We start from the raw sequence: 19,603 nt of genomic DNA on the forward strand, positions 1-19,603 counted from the left end.
CTAGTCCTGACTGCAGCTGGCCTGGGCTGAGGCTGGGGCAGAATTTATATTAAAGGTGTTTCCCACCTCTCATGCAGAGTGTGTCCTATGGATCCCATGGCTCCCAGAAAAGCTTGTGTCCTAGAGATGCTTTCCACCCATGATCTGCCCAGCACAGGTCACATTCTGGGATATGAGAACAATCCCTGACAGAAATTTGGGAGTCCCCAGGCAATGCTGTCCCTGAGGATCTTTCCCCCTTTCTATCTACCATGGTCACTCCTGATCTGGAGTTGCTGCCTTTATGGGATTGTTTGGTGTCCTGCTGGGATTCCCAGAAGCTACAATAACAGCCAGTGACTTCCACAGGCTAGTACATGAAAGGGATGTCTAGGGGCCAGACTTCTCCATGGCTGGACAAGGCTGGAAGAAGTGCTGAGCCTTTCAGCTGTTCCTGCAGAATCCGTTTGTCTCAATAACTTTTACATTCCCTGCAAGTGTTCGTAGGCAGGACACAGGGATGTATCACCACTGCTGATGGAAAACGTGAATGGATTTAGAAACTTTACTTAGAGGTCAGAGTACCTTAAATTTTGAAGCCGAAATAAAAAGATTGAAATGACCCCAAAGTTTCTAATGCAATGGTAAAATAAAGTAGGACTTTACAACTGAGGCCCTGGTGTCAGAACTCCATTTGATTCTCTCTGATGACTCAACCTATTTCACAAGCTATTTTCATATTTCCTATTTAGCAAACTTACTCATGTCTCAGTAAAAGCCTATGATGTGATAAAGCCAAGAAACCGTAATGTGTGGTACTGGTAACACCTCCCACGTCAAAAAAAAAAATCCTACTTCCATATTTATGTGGCTCTGCAAATTGGTTCCTGCCTTTTTCTCCCCAGAGAGTGAGCTGGCAGTGTGTCTACTCTCCAATTAACATGAAACTGTGAAAAGTGGAGATGGAGGGTCAAATTCACCATACCTGGGGCCTCACACATCTTTTTTCCCATGTTACAGGCACATTTGGACCTTTGACTTCCCTGCAAGGCAAGTGTTGTTTTTAGCATACAAATGACAACACCTGCAGAATACCTTCTTCATTCATGCTTTGTCTCCTAAATAAAGAAGCTCCCACCATAAGGCAAGAAGCTGAGAAGAGCTGCCCTAACTTGTGGTGCTCAGGGACTGGGGATGGGCACCTCAGGAGCAGCTCCCCACGGAGCAGATCAGTTTTACCTGGGTTTTACTGGTAAGGATGAAATTTCTACCTATTGGAAAGATCTTTAGGCAGGAAGAAGCTGCAGAAAGCCTGTGCTTTGTAACCAGAATAGGCTGCAAATCACAGCAGCAAATGTATGGACTAAAAAGACATTTAGAGACACTTAAGGACAGCACCCACTCATCCAGTTCCATCCTAGATTTCTTCACAATCTGATTTGCAGTGATGTAAAGATATGTATTTTTTGTGGCAGTTTCTTGAATGCTTGCCTGTGTTGAAGACAGAAAGGGAAGGCAGCATGTGCAGAGCAGAGCCAGAGGCTGAGCAACTGCTCTCATGCTTGCAACACAACTGCTCCTTGCAAGCCTCAAAGCAAGGGACCAAAAGCTCCATGACACAAGCCCTGTTCAGACCCCAGGATCTGAAACAGGTCCTGGGAGGCACCCAGCTGTCCAGGACACAAGGGTGCACCATCAGGAGTGTGAATGGAGAGATGTCACATCCCAGCACAGTGCTGAACTAGCACTTCCATAGACAACTTCCACAGAACTTGCAAAATCTCCTTTTCTCTGACATTTCCTCTCATCTTCTGTGGATTCTGGGTATCATAGTGGATAAACTCTAACTAAAGCTTTGTCTCAGAGTATAGCACTGCCATCTTTCCCTCATTTGCCTCTTCTAAAGTCTGAAAGCATCCTGATGGCAGCCTTACCTTTGCTGTTATAGCTAAAAGGGTCTCTACTTTCCATCAGAATTTTGGTTTTGAGGCCCCTATTCCTCTGTGAAGCCTTGCAGGCAGATGGACACAGACGCATTGAACCAGCCAATTCAGCCTTCCAGCCTTCAGCTCTGACATTCCCCACACACCTGTCTGCTCTGAGCTTCCATCCTCAGCAATGAGCCACTCAAACCCAAGCTCATGTGGGCTATAAAAGCCTCCTAAATATTCCATCCTACCAAATCTGGTGAATTTCCTTAGTGCACAAACCAAAAACGTGTGGAACTGTTCCTTTCCCCAAGGATGAAGGCACCTATTGGGTGCTGCTGTCTGGAAGCAGAGAACCAGGGGCCCTGCCCTGCATATGTGACTTCAGACACATCGCCTTTCCCCAGGTAGGTGCTACCCAGTTTGATACACTCACCTTCAGATATCAGTGCTCAGAGCAGAGCTCTCACACTAGCACTGAAGTACAGAGCATGAGCATGGGAGCACAACCCTCTGGGAGGCAGCACTTGCATCCCACTCTGACTTGCAGGCTGGGACTTCCTTTTGCAAGAAGGAGAGGTGAATTAAACCTCTCCAGCCAAGAAGAGGGGACTCCTGCCCTGAGCAGGAGCATGAACATCAGTCTCCTGTGTCCAGGCATGACAACAGCTCCTCTTCAGGCTCCCACAGGGCTGTGGCCTTCTATCCTTGCTGAATCCCAGCCCAGCATCTCCCCCTGCTAACACTATCCACCAACACACCGTGCTTACAGCCCAGGATAAGAGCTCCCTTCCCTCTCTGCCAACACCTGGCTCCTCCCCCTGGCCCGTGATCTTTTCCAGCTGCCTTGGTCAAACTCAAGGTCAGCAGTTCCTCTGTTAACCCCTTCAGCCACTGCCTTGAGCCCTGCAAATATTCCATCACTGACTCTGCTGAGGGTTTCAGCTTTCCAGTCCTTAAGAAACAAAGCTGGTTGTCCACCCAGAAGGGTTCAGTGCAGTTTTAATGAGAAATGTTGGCTGGTTGTAGGTCTCAGCGCTCTGGACTCTCACTAAGCTCAACAGCCTTTCTGCCTTGGTGCTTGCATGGGCTGAGAGGCAGAAAGCCTTTTCCAGAGTTTCCCAAGGGGACCAATTAGATCTTTCAGAAAATTAATTGATCTGCTCTTACTAGATCATCTGCCTTACCTCCCTGGCTGCTGGTTCCCATGTTCAGGTTTCCCAGAGCCCAGGCAGGGCTGCTGACACATCCCTCTGACACTGGGTGACAAATCCAAGGCACATCTCCAGTAAGACCTTCTCACCTGTCAGATTTACTGCCCTGGAGGTAAGAAGTTACAAACAGATATATATGTGCACATATGCTCTGTAACCCAGATATTGCCATAGATTTTTCAACTTGATAATTTGGAATTGCAGATCATAAATGTGCTGCAGTGATGAGCCAGAAAAAGCCTAGTAAATTCAAGAAGAAAAGGGGTATGAAATGCATCAGACATGCTGGTTCTTCTAACTTAATTTTTTTTCATTTACAAAAGTGAAAAGAGGAGTATTACCCACATGCCCTGGCTCCTGGCACCCAGAGGTGCTGCACGTCACACACAAGCTTTGCTCTAAGGACCAGGGCAAGTAGGAGCCCTTGTTGTGGGTTGGAAGGAAGTGGGGGCCGTGCCTAGTTCAGATTTTCATCTTCAGCAAGATGGTAAATCTTAAATAAAACACCCATGAATCAAACCAGAAGTGCCTGCCCGGCTGCTGGGAAGTGACGCCACCGTGACTCATGTCATTCTGTTTGAAACAATCCTCCCCCTCACCTTCCCTCTCTAGTGATGCACCTTGGTGGCTTTGCAGCACACAGCACAGTGAGACTTTCCCATCTCTCCTACCTTCTTACACCATGGTGTTTTTCTCAGGTGACCTCTCCTACCACCAAGCTCTCCCAAAGCACTCTCACAGATCAATCCAAGTACAACAAACAGCTTTATTTTCCTGGCATTTTTTTCCTTTATTATTTTTTACATACCATAAAAACCATTGCAAGGTTTGTTTTTTTTTTTTTTTTTTTTCACATTCACGAGATCTCCTGGAAATTATTGCCATTTCCCATACATATTACATATTGAAAAATACTAAAAAGGTCAACAGACAGAGACACTCATTCTGAACTCCCTGTGGACACAGAAGCCAATGTGAGCAAGACAGAAATAATGTTTTTCTGGACAAAGGCTGACTAGAGGTGACCACACACTCTAAGCAAGTCACATAACACTGAAAAAGACCACTTGACCATACACGATACACAGTGGGAACACTTGGGAAGGGATGGAGAAAAAGTTGTTTTGGAGCTGAAAGCTTGTCAGGTTTTTTTGGTGTGAAGTCCAGCAGTTACAGTGTTTTACAACTGGGATGTGGATGTGATGAGGACTGTTGAGACATTCAAGTATTCTAGGGCTGTTCTTAAAAGACGGGTGGGAGGATAATAGCTCAGCAGGGTAGCTGATAGTCCTTAAGTCCCTGCTTTACTTAAAAACACATCCAGTACAAAGGCAAATACAGAAGTACAGGAAATGCCACACCTGAATGGACCCACTGGCCGGGGTTGGTATCCAGTTACACTGCGGACAATTCCTGACACTTCGGAAGCTGGAGCACAGGAGGGGATGTTCACCTGGTTGTGCAGCAGTGTCCTGGAAAAGGTGCTCCCCCTCCCCACTCCAGCCCTTGGCTACCTGAAACACAACACAGGAGAGGGGAGGAGGAAAGCCAGAGAAAGATTCGAACAAATATTCACTCCCTCCACCTCTGTGGTTGCAAAGGTAGTGCTTTTCATTTTGCTTGCTTCCCTGCTGCTGCTGTTTATTGCTTGAAACTTTAAGTAAGGGTCTTTTCAGAAACAAGATTGGAAGGAGATGGGAACATACTAAATGGATTTCTCATTGTTCCCCAGGAATCTGGAAATACAGTAGTGGGTGCACTTTATGTGGTTAAAACCCTAAAAAAGCACTTTGTATTTTTTTTAAAAAAGGACAATAAAAGTTCAGAAAACCTGCCATGCTTAAACCACTTGCATCTTACAGTCACAGCATATGGGAAGTATGACCCATGACAACCACTCCATCTCAGAGTAAGCGGATGAAGTTTTTCTATTGCACATTCATGAAATGTTCTTGTTGGGGATCACAGTTTGGATCAGAACCACAGCAGCTCCAGGCCCCCACGGTGTTCAGCAGGACGAAGACGCCGTCATCGGGCTGAGCTTCAGCTGGTGGACAGGAGAGTGGATGGGCACAGAACTCAACACTGAGGTAGGAAAGGCAAAGCACGAGCCCTCAAAGTTCTTGCCTAAGGTCAGTTCCTCTGCAAAGAACGATGCGGCTTCTCTCTTGCACGAGGTGACGGGGGGGCTGGGGGTGGAAGACAAGATCTCTGACTCATATTGCAGCAGCTGGCCCATGAAACCGAAGTTTGGTGAGATCAGGCTCCGGCGCTGCTTGATGTAATCAAAGGCTTCTTCCAGGCGCAGCTTCCTCGTCTTCATGAGATAGGCCATGCAGATGGTGGGGGAGCGCGAGATCCCGGCCTCGCAGTGCACCAGGATCCTGCCGCCCGCCCGCCGCACCTGCTCTGCGGAGAGACGGCACACGTCAGCGGGCATGGGCAGGGCACTGCCACACTGCCAGGGCTGGAAAAGCCGTGGCACACGTCAGCGGGCATGGGGAGGGCACTGCCACACTGCCAGGGCTGGAAAAGCCGTGGCACACGTCAGTGGGCATGGGGAGGGCACTGCCACACTGCCAGGGCTGGGGGGACACAGCCAGGCTGCAGCAAAGAGAGGCCTGCTTTTCTCTTGAGTACTAGGGTGACATGGAGATTAAAAGACAAGGAGCACAAAACCCAGCTTGTGACAGAGCTGAGCATGGTTTCAGAATCTGTGGATCTTGATTTGGTTCTTTTTGCATTTTTTAGGAAAGTCCATCCTTGTCTCCTTCCTTGTGCCTACTTCTCTTTTGGAACAACTGACATTCAAGAACATTGTGATGCAGGCAATGCTGTAGCTGCATTTCTCTGCCTGTAGCTCAAAATGTTGTGTAAATCCAAGCCTGGCCAGCCCTCCCACTACCTGGTCACTCAAAAACTGCAGGGGCTGTCATAATCTTTGCCAGAAAAACAGGATTTTTTTTCAAAATCCTAATTCCCTGCCTGGCCAGTTGGCAGCAAGCAGCAGTACCAGGAGGTACCCTTGGGTGGAGAGGCTGAGCTCAGTCCCTGGGGCCTCACCACAAAGCACACAGCGCTGGTAGGCAGCTGCTAATTATAGCCTGGTTAAAGGATGCTTGGACTTAAGTCAGGATATAAAAGGCTTATGCAAAGCACCCATTTGACACAACAGGAGCCACTGTGGTTACTCACACAACACAATGATTGTTATAAGAGAGAATGTGCTTAAAATAAGCCCTTTCCACACAAAAACACTGTTCAAAAAATAGACTTGCCTTTACTCCATTGCCTTGAGCAACATGTTTAATCTCCAATTTATGGATAACTGTGAGTGCAGTGCTCAAGGAAACACACAGAGCTGAGGAAGTTATCATTTGCCTGCCTTCAATTGTCTGCCAGGGGACTACCACCACGACCAGTTATATTTAGCTACTGCACAAAATAAGGAAGACATGGATTTGAGTCATCCCCAGCATCTACACCACATGCCCAATTTTAAAAGAAAGTGAAAATTAAAGTTGTCCTCAAAATCTGGGAAATTTCTAAGTGACATCTATCAGAAGGGGTTGAGGATAGCACAGAAAGGTGCAATAAATTATTATTTCCCTGAAAGGTGAGAGATGTCCGGGAAGAGGAAGGACTTAGAGAGCACCCTCAGGTCAGGTTTTTGTAATTCTGCCTGCACTGTTGAAGGACTCAAATTCAGCTGAGCAATGAGTCTGTAACAGTGTTTTATTCTCTTTCTCTCTTGAATGTTCCTGGAGAGCAACAGTACCAATTTCAACATGAGCTCCATCCAGGTTAAGGCTTCTCCACCCCACAAAACCGTGTTGTGCTTCTCAGGGAGAATCCTCTCTCCTGTGCTCCCTGGCACAGCTCACCTTCACTCACCCACTCAGCCAAACACAGGAAGATTTGAAATGGAATAGCACAAACTTTTCTAAAGGCCCCCTCATTCTTTTTTGCATTGGGGTATTCGATTAAAAGGTGAGATACCAGCATGATCAAAAGGAGGAATGTAAAGAGCTCTGTGATAAGGGGGGACAATGGATTTCTAAGACCCCACACCTTTGGGATATCTCAGCACAGTAAGGCAATGAGCTGACTCTGCTTCACCTGGTTATAACTGACTCTGGCATGCAAATCCAAGGAACTAGGGCTTTTTCCTTCACAAAATTTAGTAACTTCAATGTGTATTTTATTTTAACAATAATTAAATGTATTTTTAATTGATTTTACATTTTAAATGAGTTTAAAACACATGAAGATCTGAAAATTTGTTCATTTGTACCTACCAATGAAGTCTATGGCTTCCTGGAAGTGAGAGCTGATGTCTGCTGTGTGACTGTCCTCCACTGGGATCCACTTGTAGCAATACTGGTCTTTGAAGGACTCTGAGCTTTTCCTGGAGACGTTTAGCAGGGCTGTGATGTGCAGGTTGGCAAGAAACTCGCACTTGGAAGCATGATAGGCACTACCAAGGTACAGAAAAGGCAGGATTTCAACTGGACCACCCTGGAAGAGAAGGAGTAGAAACATGTAGTTCTTTTTTCCAAAGTCCTGAGACCCAAGAGTGACCAAGGGAGCCCATGTTAGTGCCTACTCCCTCCCTCTCTCCTCATCTTGCTCCCTGCTGGACATAGCTCCCACAGCAAGGGCCAATGAATCAGGCCCATGGCCAAGCCCATGCAGGAAAAATGTTTTCATTTTCTTGTCCACATCTGCAAGGTACAAAGTCAGACCCAACCTACTCATGTGTAGGATATTTGTGGCTTTCTTTAAAGTGCTTCCCCTTGCAGTGCACCCAAAGTGCTTTCATAGGTGGTGCCCATTCCCACTGAGGCTTTACCAAAATGGGGCAAGGCAGGGAGCCACATCCAGCAGGGAGGAAGACCAGGACAGAGGAAGAGGCTGCTTTGGCTCAGCCAGGGCTTTGCCCCTCTGGTCACATCTCCAAAGGTGAAACAAAAAAAAAGCAAAAAAACTGGACAGGGGCTCCTCATCCCCCTTCACCCCACACCTCTCTGAAGCACAGCACCCGCTCTGAGACGTCATCTCAGTTCCTCCTTCCTCAGCACAAGCAAAGGCTGGATGACGAGATGGCAAAGAACAGCCACCATGTGACACAGCTTTCTGAGCTGGCAGGTAACTTTCCATGATGCACAGGAGCTGCTGCCACCCCCCAGCTGCAAGAAACTGCCTTTCCACTGCCCCTGACCCGCCCACATGGTGGTTCCCATGCATCAGGGACAGCTGGCAGGCAGCCCCGGTGGCAGGAGGGCACCTGGTGTGGGAGGCACCCGGGGAGCAGAGAGGCGTCACGGGGGGACTCCCCTGAGCAGCAGGAACTGCTCGCCCCGGCGGAAGCGCCCGGACCGCAGGGTGACAGCTCGGAGCGCACATCGCCCCCGGGCTGGGGGCACACCAGGACTTCCCCTCTGGAAACCCCACTTCCCCAGCCCAGGGGTGGGTCTCACTTCTCAGAGGCTCTGGCTCCTTGCCAGCCTCAAATTCCTCCTGAGATGTCAGAGGAGTCATGGGCAGAACATGCTCCTTTGTCTGCTAGAAAAGTGACACTCCTGGCAGCCTCTCCCTTGCCCATTCTCAGTCTCCTCTGGAGGTGTAAGCTGCTGACAGCTCACTCTGTCTGGGTGTGTGATAAGAGAGCTCATAAATAGTTTTTGGGGCTAGATGAGTGTTTTGCCTCCTTCTGCCTAATTTTGAAGCCAGGTGGAGGTGATGCTGACCAGCAGCACACAAGGGAAATTTATTCAGCTCAGCCTGGACTGTGACAACTTATTCACTGCCCACGGCAGCACCAGGCCCACTGACACCCTGCCAGCCTCCAGGAGAGCCTGGTGGCAGCAGGGAGAAGTCCCAAGGGGAAGGTCACCTACCACAGCCATGACACACACCTGGTCATAAGCAGGTTTGTGGTTGGCACCCTGCTTCTCACAGTGGCTGGCAAGGTTCCTCTCTGCTTCCGTCCTCTCTGGGGAAATGAGTTTTCCATTCACGCAGCACTCAGGATATTGAGAGTTAAAGGTTTCATATCCCCCTAGGGAAACAACAAAAAGAAGAAAATATGAATATTTGCCCTCCCAAGGATTGGTTTAATTCAAGTGAAGGACAAAAAAAGCTCCAGCAATGCAGTGGGACAGCAGTGCCCAGCAATGAGTACAGGGGAGTGTCAAGGAAGGATAGTGCTCCTCTGCAAAAATGGGTTTGCTTAAAAGATTTTGGGCACCCAAGGAAAAACCTCTGATACCACTGACAATTATTAACTTGCCAAAACCCAGTGAATCCAAACTAAAGCTGTTAGCAAATGTAATTCTGTTGAGTCTAGCAACCATTAACTCCAGTGCAGTGGGGACTAAACTCCCTTCCCCCTGGTTTTATCCATGAACACTAATTCCAGCATTTGAGGCAGAGATTTCTGTACTCAGAATCATCTTTTCTAAACCTGTCATTAAGATATTCACTACAACAACACACAGGATATTTTATTTGCATTTTTAAATGGACATAAACACAAGAGGGGGATGCTTGCATGTGTTCTCATTAATCACCACAATGCATGAAGACAGTGAAGTAATGAAGATGGTCCCACTGAAACCAATCTGTTAAATAACAGCTATAAAACTTAATGAAATCCTGTGACAGCGTTTGACAACTGAATAGCCCCACATGAGCTATTCTGCACGGTTAAGTACTGCGTTCATTTCATTGAGTGCGCTGCTAACGAGAAGGAATTAATCCTATTATTACATTGTTACTCAAAGTTTGTCGGCAGCTAAATTGTTTCCAGGCTGGGAATATTCTGCATGGAAGAACATCTCCAAAAAGTACCTGAATAAGTCAGGTGGCAGAAGCAGCCCGGAACCGTCAGCAGTGTGCCACATGTCTGCCACCTGTGCTTTCTCAGAGCAGAGATGAATGGCTCCTGAGCAGCCACATTCAATAATCCTGCAGTGCGGCCCTCAAGTAAACACGGTTGGAAGGCAAAGCCTCCCGTTGTGATTCATTCACCTGCGACTGTTTCACCCTGATAAGCTGCGTGCGGGTGCCCGGGTGCGAGGGAGGGTTTTGAAACGAGGGAAGTGCAGAGGATCAGAGCAGCCCCAGAGCCGGGGCTGCCCGGCACCGCCACCTCGGACGGCTCAGCCCCTGTCACAGTGCCGGTGTCTCATCTCTTTGCAATGTTTGCGCAGTTGTGTGCTCAAATTCATGACGTGCTGCTGTCGCCCACTCATTCCTGCCGTGGGGTCCTCGTGTTGCAAGTGGCCAGCACGATCCAAAGCTCCCTGAATGTGATGAAAGTCTGTTTTCCATGGCAGAGGGCAGGAGAGTGACTTTGCAGCAAAGGGGCACTCAGCACCTGCACCTTCCCTCCTACCCCCAGCCACATTCTGCCAGCTCATCCCAGAGCTCACAGCATGAGGCAGCGGTCCAAGCAGTCAAGTGACCGTGGAGACCAGGGTGGTGGTGGGAGGTGTTTGATAAAATGATATCCTCAATAACTGGGTTGAAAAAATTATATCCTTAGCAACTCACAGTGTGAAAAAACAAACACAAGAAGCTCTACAGAATTCTCTGATCTCCAACTCCAAAAGTTCATGGGGTGAACTTTTAAATCCTCTTGTTGTGCATAGCTGACCTTATCTTTCCCCCAAGCCCCCAGTCACAGCCATCACATAGGAAAAGTATGTCCAGTTTATATAAATAGCCATGATCCCCGTTTACACCCTATGTCGCTGTTTTTGCACTTGAATGAACACAGAAATCTGCCCAAGCCCAACTTGCATGTGTGTTCCAGCAGACATGCATGTCTCTGTCTCTTGGGGCAGCTAACATGCAGCTGGTGAATGGTTAATTACAAGCCTTGGGGATCAGGATATTTGCAGGCCATTCTTACAGTGAGTCATCTGCTCATCCCATCCTCCAGCAATCTCCTCTCTTCCCCCTCCCCACTCAACCTACCTTCCTTGAGGTCATTTCTGCAAATACTCTGGTTGCTCATCAAGGAGAGCTGAGCTGCACTTCCCTTTTAATCGATAAGTAATAGAATGTTATCAGCACCAAGGGAGGATCCGTTATTTTATCTTGTTTTTTTCCCCCTGACACACAGCCACTCTCACTGTGCTGGGGCTGAGCTCACCCACAGTGAAACTGCACCTACACAGATGAAAGATGTGACCCTGCAAGCCAGAAAGCAACGAGGAAACAGGGCCTGGCATGCAATGACTCAGTTCCAGTTGCCCTCTCTGGGACTAGACCCTCAGCATCCTGATGACCTCCTCATATTTTATTGCCATGAGACCTCCTTAGCGCCTAAATAGCCAACACCTTCTCCTAGCTCTCCATGCCTAGGGAGAGCAGGAATATAAGGAGAAACCTCAAGGAGGATTTTTCCTGGTGGTTTTACAGCCTATTATTTGCAAAGTTGGTAGCAGAGGCCTCCAAAGGACCCTTTCTCCGATCAGAACACAGTGTTCCAGGGTGATTTATATCCCCCCCTGTGCCAAGGATCTTCCCCCAGGCCAACAGCTTCCTGGGGGTCGGTGGCCCCAGTGAATCACCAGTGCTGCCCACTGAGTCATGGGCCTGAACCTGCAGCCCCAAGCACTTCCAGAAAAGCAAAAGGAAACTGCAGCAGGAAACTTTCTCATACACTGAGAGGAAATGTCTTTACCCTCAAATCAACAGGCTTTCAAGATAAGACACTTCACAACTCACAAGATGTACAAAGCAGAGCCTACACTAACCCCTCACTCCGGATAAACTGCCCACAGTCACCACTTCAAAGTGTGGGGCTGGTACATGAAGAGGAAAGGATGATCGTGTGGCCAAACAAGCAGTTTGAGAGTCAGCAGAGCTTAATTTGGCCCCTAGTTTACCACAGACTTCCCACTGTGACCCTGAAGATATTTCTTCATCTCTAGCTTATTGTAGTCCCTAAGGAATTGAATGACACAGCACCAGTATCTCTACCCTCCAGCAGCAGAATTTGTGCTTTTGGGGTGACTGTCAGACCCAGCAAAGGCTGATAGTGGCAGGACAGAACCAGGGTGGTGGCAAACAGCCGAGGAGCATCCCCCTATCTCGGTACCAGGCAATACCCAGGCTGAAGATGCCTCTGCCCCAGCAGGAGATCATTACAGAAAGCTAAAACTGGGTACCTCAGGCCAAAAACTAGCGATAAAAGGCTGATCAAAAGTGAATTAACCCTGGCCCATTAGAACACGGGGGCAGGCTTCATTCAAGAAACATCGCCTGGTTTTCCCCTCCCTTTCATGGCCTCACGGTATGGCAAGGGGGTCTCTGGGAGCTCCTTCCCCGGCGCGGTGCCGCTGCGGGAGCCCCGGGGCTGCGGAGCTTCGGGCGGGAGCGGCCCCGCCGGGCACGGCCCCGCTCCCGGGGCAGGTGGGGGCCGCGCTGGGAAACCGAGAGGGCAGAAGGACAAAGGCGCTGCCAGAAGCGGGGGGAAGGACAGGGAAAGGGCGGGCTGCTATGCTCGCTATGCTATTTATCGTTTTATTAGCCCGGGTTACACGGAAGGAAAACAAAGAACCGCAATCGAATACCCCGAATACACGTGAGGGGAGGAGGTATTTCTGTCTCCCGGAGAGCACCGGAGTTTCGCCTCTAGGTTTCCCCTGCCAGAGTCCCGATGTGCCCGACGGAGAGAAACCTCTCCGCCCTCGGTGGAGGGGCGGACATCGGTCCCCGAGTTTCGGGTCCCCAGTGCGGGTGTCCGTGTGTCACCGGGCGGAGAGCGAGTAGCGGTGGCCTCGTCTCTCATATCCTCAGGGCTGATTTTGTTCCCCTCACAGCGCCGATGTCTCTCCCCCTTTGATAATCGGCAACTTTTGTTGTTCCTTACTGATATTCTCTGCTTTCCCCCTCGGCCTCTTAAACGCGTGGCGGGGGTGAGCGGAAAGGCATTTCGGCTCAGCCCGCAGAGTCTATCCGGGATTTATTTCCAGTAGGTGGAAAAGAAACAAAATCCCCGTGTTACCTCCCTGCCCTCCACCAATAATCAGGTTCACTGCAGGGCGAAAGAGGGGGAACGGGATCACCTCGGGGCGGCCGCCGCCAGCCAGGGGAGTTTTGAGGGTGGATCGCGCCGCTCTCCCCCAGCCCCGGTCCCTCGGGTCCCCGCCGCCCCTCTCACCTTTCAGGAAGCAGACCCTGGCCCCGGCCTCCGGCAGGCTGGACAGCAGGGCGTTGAGGACGATCTGGGCTGTGCTGTCCTTCTTCAGCTTCTGCCAGTGGCCCGTGTCCTGGTCCAGCACCACCACGGCCGCCAGGCGGGCGGGCCCCGCCGCCCCCTCGGTGCTCGGCAGCAGCCGCGCCCGGGCCGCCGCGTCGGGCACCACGAAGTGCAGCGGCACGGCCCCGCCGCGGGCCCGCCGCATCACCACCGAGTTGAGGTTGACATTGAGCGAGCCGCGGAGGCAGGAGGCCGAGTAGGACAGGTAGGGCCGGCAGTCCAGCACCAGGCAGCGGGAGGGCTCCTTCCGCAGCAGCTTCCGCAGCTGGCGGCAGTCGAGGGACGTGACTTTCATGCCGGCCGAGGGTCGCGCCCCGCCGCAGCCGGGGCGGGAGCGGAGAGAGCGGCGGGAGGGTGCCCGGTGCTAGCGCGGAGCCGGCGGCGATGGGACGGGAGGGACGGAGGCACCGCGGGGCCGCACCGAGCCCGGGCAGGGAATCCCGGCCGGCGCCGCCGGGCATTTATATGAATGGGAGGCCGGGCCGTGACGACACTGCCCATATAAGGGGAGTGACGCGCCCGCCTCCCAAAGATGGAGATCCCCCGCCCCGCGCCCGCCCCCTGGCGGGGATCCCCTCCCTCCCTCCTCCCTAGCGGCGGTAGGTCAGCATCGGAGCAGAGGAAGCTGAAAAACGCTGCAAAAATTCTCCACTCATCGGATGGGGCTCATCCCGACATCACCCCCGCCCCCTCCCCAGCGCGTCAGGAGAATCGGGAAGCGTGCGGGGGGATGGAGGGGAAGGAAGGAAAGAAGGGAGAAAGGAAGGAAGGGCAGCGCTGGGGCAGGCTTCTCGCACCAGGTTGCGAATGGAGTTGCATTTCCCTTTATTCCCCCTTCACTGTGTGTTCTCACCCCCAGAAAAGCCTAAGCCCAGGCATTCCTGCCTGCGAGAGCTCTGCTGCTCGCGGGGTGGGAGCTGCCCGCTCCTGGATCCCCTCGGAAAGAGTTGGGTTCCCTGTTTAGGCCATGGTTTGCGTTAAGGCAGCTTTGGCAACTGAGTGATCAGCGAGAACACCGATCCCCAGGTTGTTGCCTGGGGAACAACCCCGAGGATGCTGGTACTTAGCCCAAGGTTTACAGCCTAAGGAACAAACGAAGAGCAGTAGACTGGGACAAAGCATGATGTGCCATTTCTGCAAAATTAGTGAAAGCTCTGAAGCAATGGGGACAAGGATGAGAGGGACACCTTCAATAAATGTGAAAATTGCTGCTATGGCTGTTTGAGTGGAGGGTCCCTTTCCATGTGGCTGCAAGATTGTGTCTCAATGACGTGCAAGACTTACACCACAGACCACTGACTGTGCCTGTATCCAGAAGTCATGACACTAAGACACACAGGAATTAGGAAATTTGGCACTTGCCCTTTCATTGTAGGTAGTTTTGTAAAGGCACCAAAACGATGAGTGGAAATTCCTAGAAGAAGTTAAGCAAAAGGGTGAACTCCAGTCAAGCTCATTAAAGCCCAGGCAGATGACAGTGGAGCTATCTAAGAGCAGGGTGTCATTTATTCTGATGGTGCCCTGAAAGAATGCTCACCTCAAGAGCAGGCAGGAAGTGCCATCCCTGCCTCAAATTGCCTGCAGCTGAAACAGAGAAGCACTAAAGAGTGTGCAAAGAAAAGCTGATTGAAAGAATGGCAACTACCGATTTTGAAGCAACTCCTCTTCCTCTTTCAATTCCCCTGCAGTCCTCCCATCTGGCTTCTTCTAACCTAACCCCCCCCTCACTCCCCTTCTCTAAGTCAGCCAGGGTATGAGATGGAACAAAAATAGAAGTAGCTTGTGGGTAGGGGCAGATGTTCACAGCACATCTCAGCGTGGGTGTTGTCTTCACCTGGCCACTGCCATCCTGGCCGCCTGGCTCCTTCCCTTGCCCTGCACCCACCCTGGGAGGCAGCTGGGCATTGGCAGAGCCACATGGCTGGGTGAGACCCACGTGCCAGCACGGTTCCTGTCAGAACTGGATCACCACAGCTGTGCCAAAAGCCTTCACATGGACTAGATGGGAGATCTGGCATAGGCAGGGGTGCTGTGACCCAGTCCTGCTCACACAGGAAACCTCCACACCACCTGAACACAACCTGCCTTTGCTGCTTCTCAGCCCCCAGCTTCAGGGGCCACTGTTTCCTGCCTGACAAGCAGCCTGCTTCCCTTGGACTCAGAGCCCAGGAACAGCCCAGCTGGCAAACTGGTCCCAGTGGGGCATAGGGAGGGAAGAGGTGCTGTGAGCAGATGCTGGTGTGCTCCTCCCAACTGAGAGGAAGGAGGGGGCCAGCACAGTCACAGTATCATTTCCTCTCAGGAAACCCAACTGAAATATGGAAGGGTGAGAAGAAGAGCTTTTTCACCTTGCACAGTCCTGCCTGAAGTGATACCTCTGAAGCCGGGGCAATTACCCCAGCCCAGAAAATCGGTTCTCCAGGGAGTACCTGAAGCTTGGGCCGTGCTGCTGGCAGGGTGTATATCACCAGACCTGACCTGCAGCTGACCTTCCTCCTTTTACACACCCAACGCTGAGCATCCAAACAACTCCCTTTCAGCAGATTACAGCTCTGCTTTTGTTTCTTAATGGAGTGAGTCACGACCACCTTTTTATTAGGAGAAAATAACAAGGCTAACAACAGCAATACTAATGCTTCCTCTGCTGCAGGGTGCTGGATGCAGTGTCCCTGACTTCTCTGCCCACCAGCAAAATGTCTCAGCTGTACTTGGGAACAGATGAGCCATCAGGGCTGAGCTGTCAGGAGTATAGGATGGACATGGATGCTCTTTCCTGCTGGAGCAGCTCCTTCGTTTGTCGGGCGCTCCCAGCCAGAAGAAAGAAAGGGCCTGGATTCCTGTAAATGGAAGTGGTTGAGAAAATTAAACCACTCTCCGCTTTAGGTAGGAAACTCCCCTCCTCCCTGCAGCATTTTACATCATTCCCACTTAGGTTCTGCTGCATCTCTCTGCTCCTCCTCCCGCTTCCCCTAAAAATCTCCCAGGCTCTTTCTGCCTTTGTCTTGGGCTTTTATCGAGACTTTCAGATCAGCTGGTCCTTTCCTTTTCTTCCAGGCTGTTTCCCCTAACCTAGCTCATTCTTCCCTTCTGCCCTCCCCACCTCCTCTCGGCTCTTTGTTTCTGCCTGTTCTCTGCAAAGGAGAGCGGCCAACCCCATGTCCCCAGGGGTGCGGCTGGACCTCCACCCAAGGGAACAGCATCCAGAAGGTATTGCCCAAGAGTGAAAAATGTCTTTTGGACAGAATGAAACTCAAAACGTGTTTTACAAGGAGGCTTACATGAATAAATGAACACCATTTCTTGGGGAGCAAAAGACACAGGCTCAGCCACGTTTCTAGGGCTTGACTTGTCTCAGCTGAGACGTGGGATGCTCTGTTCTGGATGTTACAAATGTGCTTGTAACTCCAAAGAGTTAAGGCCAAACCTCAGCAAGACCAAAGGTGAGACAAAGCCAGTGAGCTCCTGGAAAGGAGAATGAGGAGAAGACCAAAGATCATACAGGAGATAGGTCAGGGAGGTGTTCTAGAGAGTAACCTGAATGCCATGGGTCCTAGTTTGGGGCTTGAGCTGCCTCATACCCCTGCTGGGGAACAATCCTCACCCCACATCCTCCTGTTGGTTGGGAAATGCAAGAAATTCCTCAGATGAACAAAGCATAGCACAAGGCAGCAGAGAAGATGGGTTGGCATTTCTTTAACATTATTAAGCTTTCCATCTCATCAGTTTCTAATTTTGGAGTGGCTGATGTCAAAACACTTACAGGACAAGCAGTGAGACAGGCCTGTGCCAGTAAATGGAGAGTCTCAAGACACTGAAGTTTATACCCAGGGCTTAGGTCAGCTGAGCAGTGGCAACAGGAGATTGTCAGACTCAGACCTCATTGGTGTCATGACTTGGCCACTCATGAAATACAGTCTAGGATGTAAGATCAGATCATGATCATTTATCTCATTATGAATTTCTCTCAGCCCCAAAAGAACACCTGTTGCCAAAAGCTGATTCTACAGGGTGAAAAGCACTATCAGACACAGACATGAGTTGCCTGCACTCAGCATTTCTGAAAATCAGGCTGAAAGGGAATCTCAGTCTCAGTCTGATTTTTACCTGACTCATGCCTGTGTGACTGTGACTGCACTGACTGCTGGAAGCTGCTGTCAACAGCTACAGTCAGCAGTGAAAGAGGAATGAACCAAACCTCCTGACACCTTTTAGAAGCCTCTGTTCTTTCTGTTCCACTAGCTGGTAGCTTAACCCTGCATACAGATGGAAGATAATTTTTAAAACAGGGAATCCATCTATCTGCACAATCAAGTTTCAATTTCTCTGCTTGCCTGATATGGCCCCCAGCACCATGAGCCATATTGGTGGAACACTTGCCAGACCCAGTTATGAATGTAAAGAACCTGTCTTCCCATTTCCAACCACATACTATCCCTGGGGTAGCTGCAGTAATTGCTTACATGGGAAAATGATTTCTGCAGTTAGCTGCCTTTAATGAGAGACAAAGCCTTTTTGTTCTTTTATCAACTTGCCAGTTCTCATTTGTTCTTTTCTCTTCCTGCCACTGCTTCCCCACATATGCATTTCTTGCCTTCTCATCCTGTCTCTTCCCTTTTCCTGGATGTATTTCCCAGGAACCTGCATAGGCAGATCTCCTTGCACTAACACAGCTTTCACCAGCCTGGCTGGGGTTTCCCTCACTTCTCTCAGCTATTCCTGCCTTTCTGTACCCAACTAACCTGTCATACTGCAAGACCTTGTATGTGCTTATTGCTTCTTTACACTGTTGTGAGACACCAAGTAAGGTAAAATATTCCTACATATGCTGTTTAATTGGCTATTAGGACAAGCATACCTTGAAGGAATGCTGTATACTTCAGTCCAGATCCTTTGGAAGCACATCTCATCGTTGCTGAATCTGATTCCCTCTGCCTTGGTCTTTCTGACTGACTCATTTCTTAAGCACCAGGTTGTTGCCTAGAGGCTATAATCACATAAGTATAATCCACTGCACAGTGTGTGCTACTATGCCCACTCCACCGAGAATGAGTACAGCTCCTGGGTACAGAAATGACTTTTTAAGCTCAAAATGGAACAGCTCACACTTTTAGTTGAGAATGTTTTGGAGCCATTTCAGTAGGCTACACAGATATAAGCAAACAAACACATTCAGTAAACCCCCATATGGCTCTGTTATCTATAGCACTGCCAGTAACAAGAAAAATTCCCACCCCACAGCCCCTGCTTGTTTACAGGGGTCCCCAGGCATGACACAGCAAGGACAGGGCAACCAGAGGGTCATGGTGCAGACTACAAACCACCTCACTCACTCCAGCACAAGCACGGCATTGCACATCCCATGTCCACAAAGCTCTTTATCCCACCTTTGCAAACAGAAAACACACAAAAAGTAGATCTTGGCTTTGGACATCACCCTGGAGGGTGTTTCTGAGTGCAGTTTGGGTCTGCTCAGGGTGTCTAGAGGGCAGCTGTGGGGAAAAAGGGAGAGCTGGAGCCAGTGGGCTGGGGGAGGCTGGGGCAGATACAGCAGAGCTTGTCTCTCCCAGCAGTACCACGGGTGAAGCTCACAGGGAAGGCAGGACAGGCGCTGCAGGAGCAGAGAAGCTGAGAGCCTGCCCTGGGGTCGCTCCCTGCGGCTGCAGCTCAGCATGGCTGAGGGCTCCAGGAACAGGCTCAACAAAACTCTGCCCAGAAAGACTTAACAGAATCGATCCTGCCTCGGGGTACAGGTGGGCTGGATGACCTTCAATGGAGCCTTCCTACAAATCCCTGTTTTACAGGATTATGTGGGTCATGTTCAGGCACACATGCCTGCGACTTGGTAACTGTCCTAAAATTAAATGTCAAAGTTACCTGAATTAATAACTTGATAAATTTATTTCTTTTTACCTAGTGCCCTCTCTGCTCAAGTTGCTCTTTGGTTGCTTCAAATATTGTCTCCCTCCCCTGATACTGAATCATCCAGAGAACAAAAAAATAATTTGAACAAAATATGTTTTTCCCAAAATAAACTCAGTGAAATAAACTTGTAAAAGAGAGGAAATACTTTAGATCTTTTATGTTCCTTTCTCCTAGGTATCTACTTACTTAACCCCATTTAAACTTTGTATCAGCTTATTACATCCGGTGAAAGTACACTACAGCTTATTAAAATTTAAAGCTGTTACTCCAAGGGAAAACACTGA

At 49.9% G+C, this 19,603-nt stretch overlaps 1 protein-coding gene across 1 annotated transcript; it reads right to left on the minus strand.

The window, feature by feature from the left end:
- Positions 1-3,886: 3,886 nt before the first annotated feature.
- On the minus strand, positions 3,887-13,692 carry DUSP5 (dual specificity phosphatase 5). The gene is made up of 4 exons (XM_059477540.1): positions 13,299-13,692; positions 9,040-9,182; positions 7,420-7,639; positions 3,887-5,530 (listed from the first exon to the last, which is right to left on the minus strand). The coding sequence occupies exons 1-4, from the start codon at positions 13,690-13,692 to the stop codon at positions 5,130-5,132; spliced, it is 1,158 nt and encodes a 385-aa protein (XP_059333523.1). The 3' UTR covers positions 3,887-5,129.
- Positions 13,693-19,603: the final 5,911 nt, after the last annotated feature.

This window comes from Ammospiza nelsoni, chromosome 8, assembly GCF_027579445.1.
Source record: "Ammospiza nelsoni isolate bAmmNel1 chromosome 8, bAmmNel1.pri, whole genome shotgun sequence".
NCBI lineage: Eukaryota > Metazoa > Chordata > Aves > Passeriformes > Passerellidae > Ammospiza > Ammospiza nelsoni.

What these genes read in the sequence shown, in the direction of transcription:
- DUSP5 (XM_059477540.1), bottom strand. Translation starts at nt 13,692, where the DNA reads ATGAAAGTCACGTCCCTCGACTGCCGCCAGCTGCGGAAGCTGCTGCGG. An exon ending in ACAAACCTGCTTATGACCAG is followed by an intron (nt 7,640 to 9,039) that starts GTGTGTGTCATG and finishes CTTCTCTTCCAG; the next exon opens with GGTGGTCCAGTTGAAATCCT. An exon ending in GGAAGCCATAGACTTCATTG is followed by an intron (nt 5,531 to 7,419) that starts GTAGGTACAAAT and finishes GTCTCTCCGCAG; the next exon opens with AGCAGGTGCGGCGGGCGGGC.